The following is a 12,496-nucleotide window of genomic DNA, read 5'->3' on the forward strand; positions in this document are numbered from 1 at the left end:
ATGTCCTTTTCACACTTTGGTTCATTGTTCTCTAGGTCTCACTGGCAAATTGTATTGACAAGTACAGGCTGCTGGAGGTCCAGCAGTCTACAGTGCACTACGGTCTGTTTGAAAAGTTGAGGCTGGTTGATTGCTGAGTCAGCCGTATGCACTCCCCCTCACCTTCCCTGAACCCCTAAACAAATCAGGCATTGGCAGGCGGGGCACTGTCTTTCACAACGGAACTGGAGGGTCGAGCTCCTCCAACATCAGCCCCTCGGGATGAATTATTAGCTAAGTGGGAATGAAGATTTAGAAAGGAAAGGAAAAAAAAACAATGGAAAGTTTGTATGTGACCCTGAGATTCCAAATCTCTCTCTCTCTCTCACTCACATACACACACACATGCACCAACATAAACACACTGTGCATGCACATACATATAAACATATTTGACTCCTTCTCCTTCTGCCTTCACATTGAGGTTGCAACCAAGTCCTGCCTTTTTTTCCTCCAGAACTTAAGAGGAAACGTATCCTTCCTATCTGTTGCTACAGTGTAATCACTGCCAAACTCTCCAGCTTCCCCTGAACAATTTCTCTGATGCCGTTACAACAGTCAGTGGCTTACTGAAAACTGAATAGGTGGGAACAACATAGAGCAAAGTAAATTTAACATCCCAATAAACAATCCAAGGGGAGTCTGAATTTCCACCAACATGCCAGAGTATCCAGGGACCTCACAGTAGAGTTTTAGTGTAGCTTAAGAACATAAGAATGGCCACATGTAGCCCGGTAGCCTGTCTTCTGACAGTATGTGATGCCATATTCTTCAAAGGGGATTAACAGAATAGGGCAATTATTGAGTCCCCTCCCAACTTCTGGCAGTCAGAGTTTTAGAGACACCAGGAACATGGGGTTATATCCTTCATGATCTTGGTTAATAGCCATTGAGGGACCTATCCTGCATGAATTTATATAATTATTTTTTGAACCCAGTTATACTTTTGGCCTTCACAATGTCCTCTGGCAATGAGTTCTACATGTTGACTGTGTGTTGTGTGAAAAAGTGCTTCCTTTTGTTTGTTTTAAACCTGCTGCCTATTAATTTCATTGGGTGACCCTGGATTCTTGTATTATGTGAGGGGCAAATAACACTTCCTTATTCGCTTTCTCTACATCATTCATGATTTTATAGACCTCTATCATATCCTCCCTTAATAATCTCATTTCTAAAATGAACAATCCCTGTTTTTTAATCTCTCATTTGATAGCTGTTCCATACCCCTAATCACTTTTGTTGCCCTTCTCTGTACTTTTCCCATTTCTAAAATATCATTTTTAAATGGGGCAAACAGAATTGCATGCTGTATTCAAGGTGTGGGCATATCATAGATTTATATAGCATCATTATGATATTTTCTGTTTTATTATCTATCCCTTTCTTATTGGTTCCTAACATTGTGTTAGCCTTTATGACTGCAGCTGCATATTGAGCGGATGTTTTCATGGAACAATGCACAATGACTCCAAGATCTCTTTCTTGAGAGGTAACAGCTCATTTAGACTCCATCATTTTGTATGTATAGTTGGGATTATGTTTTCCAGTGTGTAGTACTTTGCATTTATCAACATTGAATTTCATCTGCTATTTTGTTGTCCAGTTCTGTGAGATCCCTTTGTAACCCTTCGCAGTCAGCTTTGGACTTAACTATCTTGATTAATTTTGTATCATCCTGTCACATTTTTCTCCCAGGGATAAACAATGAAGCACTAACACTGCCTTTGTTTGTTTTTTAAGGAAAAGCAAGGATGTTGAAGGAGATCCAACTAGTGCTCTGTTTCTTTTTTGTCTTCGTGTTTGCCATTTTGTATGAACTCTCTCTGCAGTCTGGCGGTATCTTCTCTTTTACGCCTATTACTAAGCGATTCCTGACGCAAGGGGATGTTATGAGCCAGAGCAGAAGCATCATCTTTGTGGAGACCACAGATCGCCTTGAGCCTCCTCCACTGGTTTCATGTTCTGTGGAATCTGCTGCCAGGATCTACCATGACAGACCTGTTGTTTTCTTCATGAAAGGCCTGAACAATAATAGCACATGGCTGGATTCAAATTACACTTACGCAGCCTTCTCACTTTTATCTGCTATGAAGAATGTCTTCATTTTTCCTTTACAGATGGAAACTTTGTTCCAGAAGACACCTCTGGTCACATGGTGGTATAAGGTGAGAGGAAATATTAAGGAAAAAGTGTTTTTGAACAAGATTTAAAGTAGAGGTTGTGGAAAATGAAAAAAATTGTGCGCATTTTATTGAAGTTTTGAAGCTGTTGTCATTTTGTTTCACTCAGTATGGATCCCTGGTTCATGACAGTTCTCCATACATTAGTCAAATATTTATTGAAATTGTTATAGATATTTGAGTTCTTGTTCTGAGTCCTTTGAGTCCTGTCTGAAAACTCAGGTAGGCATCACTGCATTAGTCTGCACTTGCTTCATGTGTTCATGGGTCTATTGGCAACCATTACAGCTAAGGACTTCTTTAGTTTATTTATTTTTAAATGAAAGTGGAGAGTCTGGAAGATAAACAGGGAGCTGGCTGCTATACTGGTTCTCCAGCCCTCCGTGCACCAGCATAACCCAAGGCCTGAATTTCTCTCTCACTTTTTAATCCTCTTTAGAGATTGCCAGGAGGGGCCTATTCCAAAGTCCACTGAAGTCAATGAGACTCTTTCAATTGAATCTCACGGGCTTTGGATCAGTGAGTGTGTAAAGTGAGATAAGGCAGGGTTGTTTTGTGGAAATAACAGTTTATGATTCATATTCTCATTATTTCATAAACACTGCATGTTTCCTTGGAGTTTACTGCACCTTGGAAACACTTGTAGAATCATGTTGAACAAAATCTACATCTGCTCTTGCCTTTTTCCAGCAAAGTTTCATAGCTAGAAAAGAAAAATGGCCATTAATTTTTAAAGGGATTAAAGTGAGGCTAGACACTGCTGAGAGTTTTATAGAATATATAGCTAATGGGATCAGGTGTTTAGAAATTTCGAAGTGGAGTCCATTGCATCTCTTTGATCCCTTTCCAACTCTGCAGGTAAATGCAACCCAGGAAAAGCATTGGGTTCATATTAGCTCTGACGCCAGCAGACTTGCACTGATCTGGAAATACGGTGGGATCTACATGGACACAGATGTCATCTCCATCAGGCCTATTCCAGTGGCAAACTTCCTGGCGGCCCAGGCTTCCCAGTTCTCCAGCAATGGGATTTTTGGCTTTCCTCACCATCACTGGTTCATTTGGGATTGCATGAAAGATTTTGTTCAAAACTACAATGGACACGTCTGGGGAAACCAAGGCCCATTCTTAATGACGAGGAGGCTGCAAGCCTTGTGCAACCTGACCAATTTCCATAATATGGAGGATCAGAGCTGTCAGAACATTTCCTTCTTACATCCTCAGCGTTTCTACCCCATCCCTTACCCAGCATGGAGGCAGTACTATGAGGTCTGGGATACAAACCCTGACTTCAATGACTCCTATGCTTTGCACCTGTGGAACTTCATGAACAAGGAACACAAGCCTGTGGTTGCAGGAAGTAACATATTAGTGGAAAATCTATACAAAACATACTGCCCTACCACTTATAAGGACCTTATTCAAGGCAGTGGTCATATGCAACAAAACAAGACTGAATGACTGGATCTAGAAGAACGAGGTGTTCTTTCCAGCCCTGATAGTCTTTTGACTAAAATAAACTGCACAACGTGTACCTCCTCTTAGTCAGTGACTCTCAGGCATTTTCTGTCTGCAGACCACTTTGTAGGAGAGAACCTCTCAGAAACCACTTCTTTTCCCAAGTTTCCCCAGGACCTAATGAAATGTGTAGGAAGGTGTGTGTGTGTGGGGGGGGGTGTAAATATCATGTCATCACCAATGGTAAGTATATTTTGTCCTTTAGAGTAAAAGTTTCCAAAGCAGCTAAGTGATCTAGGAGCCTGAGTCCCACTTTCAAGCCATGTTGGCTTTGGGAGCCAAAGATCCAGTGAAAATCAGTGCCACCTAGGAACCCAAGGGTCACATTTTGCAAGGTATTTGGTGCCTACAGATGCAGATAAGTGCTTTTGCAAATCCTATTAGTCATCTATCTGCATCTTTACGGGCCTAAATGCCTTCAACAATCTGGCTCCTTAGATGCTTTGGGAAATTTTGTCCTGTCATTTGCTGTGTGATTGTACAGCACTTTGTGCAATGAGGCCCCAAACTGTCTCAGGCCTCTCACGAAAGCTCATGCTAAAATAAATTTGTTAGTCTTTAAGGTGCCACAAGTACTCCTGTTCTTTTTGCGGATACAGACTAACACAGCTGCTACTCTGAAACCTGTAATATCAATGTTCAGTAATAATGAATATAATGACAATCAATCATAATCCCACTCCAAGTGTTCATTAACATTTTTATTTTTCCTCTCTTTTGCTTCAGTTATGTACCCTACCTTGTGGCCAGTGACATTTTAAATGCACATGTAAATAAAATATCTAACCCACTCCAATGGCTCTGGATTTGTATTCCCCTCTCGAGCCTCCTTCAAGCTTCTGGGATGGAGTGCAGAGAAAAAGGGAGTTGTGTTTATTCATTGTTTCTTATGGCCCTATTCTTACAGTATTTGGGCAGCTCATTTAAATTATTGAATTTAATCTCCCAACAACCTTGTGAGGATAGGAAGTGCTATTCTCCCCATTGTACAGCTGGAGAACCAAGGCCAAGGCCTAGATCCACAAAGGAACCAGGCACCTAAAGCCCAGTTTTAGGCACTACCACAATTCACAAACCCCCCATTCAGCTACTGCCTAACCCTGTAGGTGCTGAACTCATGATTTAAGTTCCCTTGGCACCTAAGTTTCTGCCTCTAGTCACATGCGCTGCCTGCAGGGCCCAGCCTGGAAGGTGAGCTCTGAGTACGCCTAACTCAGCACAACATGGGCAGCGGAAGGCAGTCGCCCTTATAACCTTTAGCCCAGTGGTTAGAGAACTCACACTGTGTGAAGGGGATGCCAGTTCAAATCCCCTCTCTGCCTGGTAAGCAGGGCCGGCTTTAGGCCTATTCCACCAATTCCCCCGAATCGAGCCCCATGCCTAAGAGGGCCCCGGGCCCAGTGAGAATCCCTTCCTGGCTAGAGGCTCCTTTTTAAATTTTACTCACCTGGTGGCACTCTGGGTCTTCGGTGGCGGGTTCTTCACTCGCTCTGGGTCTTCGACGGCGGGTCCTTTGCTTGCTCTGGGTCTTCGGCGGTGGGTCCTTCAGTGCCGCCGAGGACCTGGAGCGAGTGAAGGACCCGTTGCCGAAGTGCCACCGAAGACGCGGAGCACTGTCCAGTGAGTACAAGCCCCACGTGGTTTTTTACATTTTTTTTTTTTTTAGTCATCCCTGCTGGGGGCCCATCAAAACTGTTCAAATTGAGCCCCGCACTTCCTAAAGCTGGCCCTGGCTGCAGGGAATACATCACATCCCTCTATGCGAGACAGATGCATGTATATCTATCATTCTCTATAGAGATAGAAAGATAGTCTAGTCATGTACCTTTATTTGCTATTTTTCTTACTGTCTCTGATACTATGGAATAGTATTCAAATAGAAAAAAGTCAATGATGGTTATGAGGGAGATTAGAGAGATACAATGTCAGATAGTAAACAGTCAGTATGAAAGTTTTAGAGTTCACTTAAATAGCTGAAAGCTAAGAAATAAAAATGATGACAAGATGACAAAGCGCCAGGTTTAATTTTAAAGCAAATTTTACTTAACATTTTCTACTGATGCACAGGCAAATTTCCATCTATGCAGAGCCCTTCCCTTCTATGGTGACAATGAATACACAATGTCAAGTAACACACAGACTGAAACAATGTTAATGTCAGCTTTTGCCTTTTGGCCCTGCTCCCCTAGCCGGAGCCCCGCAACCCCGCGGTCCCGTTCCCCATGCCTGAGGGCGGCAAGTCCTGCGGCCCTGCTCCCCCGGCCGGAGCCCCGCAACCCCGCGGTCCCGATCTCCCGGCCAGAGCCCCACAACCCCGCGGTCCCACTCCCCAGGCCGGAGCCCAGCAAGTCCCGCGGCCCCACTCGCCTGGCCGGAGCCCCGCAACCCTGAAGCCCCGCTCTCCCGGACGGAGCCCCGCAACCCCGCGGTCCCGCTCCCCCGGCCAAGCGCGGCAAGTCTCGTGGTCCTGCTACCGCGGACGGAGCCCCGCACCCCCACGGTCCCGCTGTCCCGTCCGGAGCCCCGCAATCCTGCAGTCCCGCTCCCCAGGCTGGAGCCCGGCAACTCTCGCGGCCCCACTCCCCCAGCTGGAGCCCCGCAACACCACGGTCCAGCTACCACGGCCGCAGCCCCGCATCCCCGCGGCCTGCTCTCCCGGCCAGAGCCCCGCAACCCCGCGGCCCCGCTCTCCCTGCCGGAGCCCCACAACCCCGCGGTCTCGCTCCCCCGGCCTTGCTACTGCGGCCGGAGCCCCGCTACCCCGCAGCCCCACTTCCCCGGCCAGAGCCCCGCAACCCCGGGGTCCCACTCCCCCGGCCGGAGCCCCGCAACCCCACAGCCCCGCTCCCCCGTCCGGAGCCCTGCAACCTCAAGGTCCCGCTACCCTGGCCAGAGCCCCGCATCCTCGCGGCCCTGCTCTTCCGGCCAGAGCCCAGTGTGATGGAGTAGGAACTGTTGGGGGGGAGTGTGGGGGGAGAGCAGGGGGTGACTTTAGGTGAGGGACAGGACCTGAGCCTCTAATCTGAGCCAGGCAGGGGGGAGGGGGAGTAAACATCTTTGCCCTGGAAGCTGGACAAAGGGAGAGAGCTGGCTAGAGAGGGTTTGGTCAGTTTCAGTTTGGGCTGGGTGGGGGAATTCAGGGAATCCCAAGCTGGGATCCAAGCCCCCTGAACCCCCAGAAGGACCAGATTGAGGGGCCCTGGTTGCAGGGCCGCCCAGAGGATTCCGGGGGCCCGGAGTCTTGGGCGGCAGGGGGCCCCCGCTTCGGTGGTAAGTCGGCGGCGGGGGGGTCCTTCTGTTCCGGGACCCACCGCCAAAGTGCCCCAAAGACTCACGGCGGGGACCCCCCGTCGCCGACTTACCGCCGAAGCAGGACCCGCCGCCGAAGTGCAGCCCCCACCACGGGTCTTCGGGGCACTTCGGTGGCGGGTCCCGGAATGGAAGGACCCCCCCACCCCCACCGCCGAATTACCGCCGAAGATCCGGCTGCTCTCCAGCGGCGGGTCCCGCTTCGGCGATAATTCGGCGGCGGGGGTCCTTCTGTCCCGGAGAGGAAGGACCCCCCGCCAGCGAAGACCGGGAGCGAAGAAGCTCCGGGGGCCCGGGCCCCGCGAGAGTTTTCCGGGGCCCCCGGAGCGAGTGAAGGACCCTGCTCCAGGGGCCCCAAAAAACTCTCGTAGGGGCCCTTACTGGGCCCGGGGCAAATTGCCCCACTTGCCCCCCCCCCCGGGCGGCCCTGCCTGGTTGTGCCTACAAGCTGTGCTGTAGCCTGCGTTTCTGTTGTCCGATAAACCTTCTGTTTTACTGGCTGGCTGAGAGTCACTGTGAGTCCCAAGAAGAGGGGTGCAGGGCCCTGACTCCCCCATATTCCATGACACCCAGCAACCCTGCAGTCCCGCTCTGCCAACCGGAGCTCCGCGACCCCGTCACCCGGCCACAGCCCCGCAGCCCCGCTCCCCCGGCCGGAGCACCCCAACCCCGCAGCCCCGCTCCCTCAGCCAGAGCCCCGCAACCCCGCGGTCCGGCTCCCCAGGCCGGAGGCAGGCATGTCCCGCAGCCCCGCTCCCCCGGCCGGAACCCCGCGACCCGCTTTACCAGCAGGAGCCCCGCGACCTCGCAGCCCCGCTCTCCTGGCCAGAGCCCAGCAACCCCAAAGTCCCGCTCTGACAGCCGGAGCTCCGCGACCCCGCCACCCCGGCCGGAGCCCCACATCCTCGCGGCCCTCTTTCCAAGCCAGAGCCCGCAACCCTGCGGTCGCGGTCCCCAGGCCGGAGCACGGCAAGTCCCGCGACCCTGCTCCCCCGGGCGACCCCGCGGTGGCGGTTCCGCTACCCCGGCCAGAGCCCCGCATCCCAGCAGCCCACTCTCCCGGCCGGAGCCCCGCAACCCCACGGTCCCGCTACTGTGGCCGGAGCCCTGCAACCCCGCAGCCCCACTCTCCCATCCGGAGCCCCGCAACCCCGCAGTTCTGCTCCCCCGGCCGAGCGCGGCAAGTCCCGTGGTCCCGCTACTGTGGCTGGAGCCCCGCAACCCAGCAGCCCCGCTCCCACGGCCTGAGCCCCGCAACCCCGGGGTCCCGCTCCCCCTGCCGAGCGCGGCAGCTCCCGAGGTCCCGCATCCTCGCGGCCCTCTCTCGGCCGGAGCCCCACAACCCCGCGGTCCCGCTCTCCCGGCCAGAGCCCTGCAACCCCGCTCTCCCGGCCAGAGCCCCGCAACCCCGCTCTCCCGGCCAGAGCCCCGCAACCCCGCTCCCCCGGGCCGAGCCCAGCAAGTCTCATGGTCCCGCTACTGCGGCCGGAGCCCCGCAACCCCGCTCCACCGGCCGGAGCCCCGCAACCCCGCAGTCCCGCTCTCCTGGCCAGAGCGCTGCAACCTCGCGACCCTCTCTCCCGGCCGGAGCCCCGCAACCCCGCGGCCCCGCAACCCCACGGTCCCACTCCCCCGGTAAGCGTGGCAAGTCCAGTGGTCCCGCTACTGTGGCCGGAGCCCCGCAACCCCGCGGCCCAATGTCCTGGCTGGAGTCCGCAACGCCGTGCCCCACTTTCCTGGCCAGAGCCCAGCAACCTCGCAGCCCCGCTCTGCCAGGCGGAGCTCCGTGACCCCGCCACCCGAGCCGAAGCCCCGCATTCTCGTGGCTTTCTCTCCCGCCCAGAGCGCCGCAACCCCGCGGTCCCGCTCTCCTAGCTGGAGCCCCGCAACCTCACAGCCACACTCTTCCGGCCAGAGCCCCGCAACCCCTCTCTCCTGGCCAGAGTCCCGCAACCCCTGCAGCCTCGCTCTGCCGACTGGGGCTCCGCATCCCCGCCACCCCGGCCGGAGCTTCGTTTTCTCGCGGACCTCTCTCCGGGGCCAGAGCCCCGCAACTCCGCAGTCCCGCTCTCCTAGCCGGAGCCCCGCAACCCCACGGTCCCGCTTACCCGGCCGGAGCCCCACAACCCCGCAGTCCTGCTGCCCTGGCGGCGCCCCGCATCCTCGCGGCCCTCTCTCCCGGCCAGAGACCCGGAACCCTGCGGTCCTGCTCTCCTGGCCGGAGCGCCACATCCTTGTGGTCCTCTCTCCCGGCCATAGCCCAGGAACCCCGCAGACCCACTCTGCCGACCGGAGCTCTGCGACCCCGCCACCCCGGCCAGAGGTCCGCAACCCCGCGGTCCCGCTCCCTCGGCCGAGCGCAGCAAGTCTCGTGGTCCCGTTACTGCTGCCAGAGATCTGCATCCTTGCAGCCCCGCTCTCCTGGCCGGAGCCCCGCAAGCCCACGGTCTCGCTCCCCCGGCCCAGCCCGGCAAGTCCTGCAGCCCCACTCCCCCGGCCGGAGCCCCGCAACCCTGCTCACCCGGCCGGAGCCCCGCAACCCCGCGGTCCCGCTCCCTCGGCCGAGCGCGGCAAGTCCCGTGGTCCTGCTACCGCGGCCGGAGCACCACAGCCCCGCTCCCCCGGACGGAGCCCAGCATCCTCGCGACCCTCTCTCCCGGCCAGAGCTCTGCAACCCCGTGGCCCCGCTCTCCCGGCTGGAGCCCCACAACCCCACGGTTCAGTGTCTGTTAGTCTATAACAGGGGTAGGCAACCTATGGCATGTGTGCCTCCTTCAGCACGCGAGCTGATTTTCAGTGGCACTCTCACTGCCCTGGTCCTGGCCACCAGTCCGGGGCCTCTGCATTTTAATTTAATTTTAAATGAAGCTTCTTAAACATTTTTAAAAACCTTATTTACTTTACATACAACAATAGTTTAGTTATATATTATAGACTTATAGAAAGAGACCTTCTAAAAACGTTAAAATGTATTACTGGCACAGGAAACCTTAAATTAGAGTGAATAAATGAAAACTTGGCACACCACTTCTGAAAGGTTGCCAACCCCTGGTCTATAAGGTGCCACAGGACTTTTTGTCCCTTTCATAAAAAGATGTGGCCACATCCCCTTTCGAGTAGAAGATTTGTTACTGGTCGGGGTTGCAGGGAGGTCTGTTAAGGGGAGGCCCCAAGCTTTCAGGATCCTGTGGAAGATCAGGTTATTGAGCTCCCACTCATAATCCTGATGGAAGTTTCTGCTCGGGGCATCTGTCATCATGTTCTGGAGGCCTGACAGGTAAATCGCAGAAATCTATGTGGTGCGCCACGCACCAATTCTATAGTTTTAGCAATTCTATGAATAAGGTCTAAGATCCTGCTTCCCCTTGTTGATTTATATAGTACATTACCACCTTTCTATCATTAATTCTCACATTAAAAATGCTGACATGCAAACAAACTGCTCTTCGATCTAAAATGTTGATGTGAAGCACCGTTTCTTATGGAGACCATGTCCCATGTGCTGTGGAACTTTGTAACTCCCCAGCCTAAGAGGGAGGCATCCATTATAATGATTCATACTGTTGGCAGGCATGAGAATGGTGCTCCCACACAGATCTTCAAGAGTCTTCCCACCACCTGATGTACTCGAGCACCCATGGACATACGAAAACTCATTAGGCCAGGCTGTGTTTGTTGAGTGTATATAGGATTTTGAGCCAAGCCGGAAGACATTGGAGATGTACTCTCACGTGTTGTATCACAAATGTTAAAGCTGACAAATGACCTACAGTTTGGAAGCAAGTTATTACTGATGTCAGGGGACTCAGCTGTAGGATGGTGATAGACTAGATATGGCAGAAAACCTGTCCTTTGGTAGGTAGGTTCTGGCAGTCCAGGAGTCCAGCATAGTTCCAACGAAATCTATCCTCTGAATGGGTGTTCAAGTGGACTTTTTCAGGTTCATATGAAGGCCCAAAGATTGGAACAAGGTTAGAACCTGGATGGTTGCCAATTGAACCCCTGTTACAGAACGTCCCTTGAGAAGCTAATCATTCAGTCAGGAAGACTGCAATACTGTCTCGATGCAGGTAAGCTCCAACTACTGAGAAGACCTTCGTAAAAACTCATGGGGCCGTGGAAAGCCCAAAGGGGAGGACGCAGTATTGTCTGTGTTCTGAGCAGACGACAAAGCACAGAAATTGTTTGTAGGAGGGAAGTATGGTGACATGAAAATACACATCTTAGAGGCTGAGCTCGGTAACCAATTCCCCCATTTAGGGATGGGATTATGGCAGCCAGTGTCACCATCATAAAATGCTGTGCATGGTGTTCAGGTTCCTGAGATCTAGAATCAGTTGCCAACCACTGTTTCTTTTGGGAATCAAAAAATAATATGAAATAAAACCCTCTTTCTTCAAATTCTGAGGGAACTGGCTCTGTCATCAGCAGATGCAGAAAGTATTGAACCATTTACTTAAAAAAAAAATCCCTGTGAAAGGGATCCCTGAAGAGGGAAGGAGGACGAGTGATAGATTGAAAGTATAAAGAGTATCCAGTAGTGACCACCTCTAAAATCTACTTGTTTGTGGCAATAAGCTAACAAACAGATAGAAATCAAGATAGGCGATCCCAGAAGGAAGGGTAAAGGAGGAGTACATGCAGCAGACTCATGAGAGGGAATTTTTTGAGGCCAAGCAGACTGTCAAAATGGTCGTTTGGAAGCCAGGTGGGGGTCTCTGTTGGGCATGACCTCTCTTTTGAGACCTGGATCTCTTTTTGGGAGGTTCTGCAGGGCTGGAATAGGTGTGATCCAGATGGTACTGGAATGGCCAGGATCTTTGTGCTGTCTGGGATTTACTAAGAAACTTCTTTGTTCCAAGTCCATAAATCCTGAGCAACCTACGAGTTGCCCTTGAGGGCGCACAGTGAGCTGTCACTGTCACCATTGAACAGCTGCAGCCTTTCAAAGGGGAGGTATTCTCTTAGTACTTCTCTCGCGAGGCCAAAAGACTGGAGGCAAGATGCTCATTGCACAGCCACAGCACCATTGAGAACAGCCTGTAAGGAAGCTCTGGTGATTAGTTAGCCTTCAGAAAAGAGGGCTTGGTACTGTGGAAAATCATCAATAAAATGAGTAAATTTTGCAGTTACTGAAATCATGTTTTGTCATCAGAGCCTGATAAATTTGTTACTTGAAACTGAAGAGCAGCAGAGGAATAGCTCTTCCTGCCAAGGAGGTCTAAGTGTTTTGCCTTCCCATCCGAAAGCATGGATCTTGAATATGTCTCGCTGCTTCTCTTGTTGACTGCAAGCACTACAACAGAGCTGGATGTGGGGTAAGAAATATTCCAGCCTTTTGGCTGATATGTATATTTTGTCTGTCCATTTACAAGTAGGTACAAGAGTGTCAGAGGTCTGCCACAAATTATGGGCTAGAGACAAAAGTGCTTCATTAATAGCAGCACTAT

At 52.1% G+C, this 12,496-nt stretch overlaps 2 protein-coding genes across 7 annotated transcripts in view; one reads left to right on the plus strand and one right to left on the minus strand.

Moving 5' to 3' along the window:
* The window catches only part of ARMC8 (armadillo repeat containing 8), a 227,790-nt gene that overhangs the window by 156,597 nt on the left and 58,697 nt on the right, over nt 1-12,496 (minus strand). The window lies entirely within an intron of this gene.
* Nucleotides 1,791-3,680, plus strand: LOC123377140 (alpha-1,4-N-acetylglucosaminyltransferase-like). The gene is made up of 2 exons (XM_045029641.1): nt 1,791-2,204; nt 3,078-3,680. Exons 1-2 carry the CDS (start codon nt 1,791-1,793, stop codon nt 3,678-3,680), a joined length of 1,017 nt encoding a protein of 338 aa, XP_044885576.1.

This window comes from Mauremys mutica, chromosome 9 (genome assembly GCF_020497125.1).
Source record: "Mauremys mutica isolate MM-2020 ecotype Southern chromosome 9, ASM2049712v1, whole genome shotgun sequence".
NCBI lineage: Eukaryota > Metazoa > Chordata > Testudines > Geoemydidae > Mauremys > Mauremys mutica.

What these genes read in the sequence shown, in the direction of transcription:
- LOC123377140 (XM_045029641.1), top strand. Translation starts at nt 1,791, where the DNA reads ATGTTGAAGGAGATCCAACTAGTGCTCTGTTTCTTTTTTGTCTTCGTG. An exon ending in TGGTCACATGGTGGTATAAG is followed by an intron (nt 2,205 to 3,077) that starts GTGAGAGGAAAT and finishes CCAACTCTGCAG; the next exon opens with GTAAATGCAACCCAGGAAAA.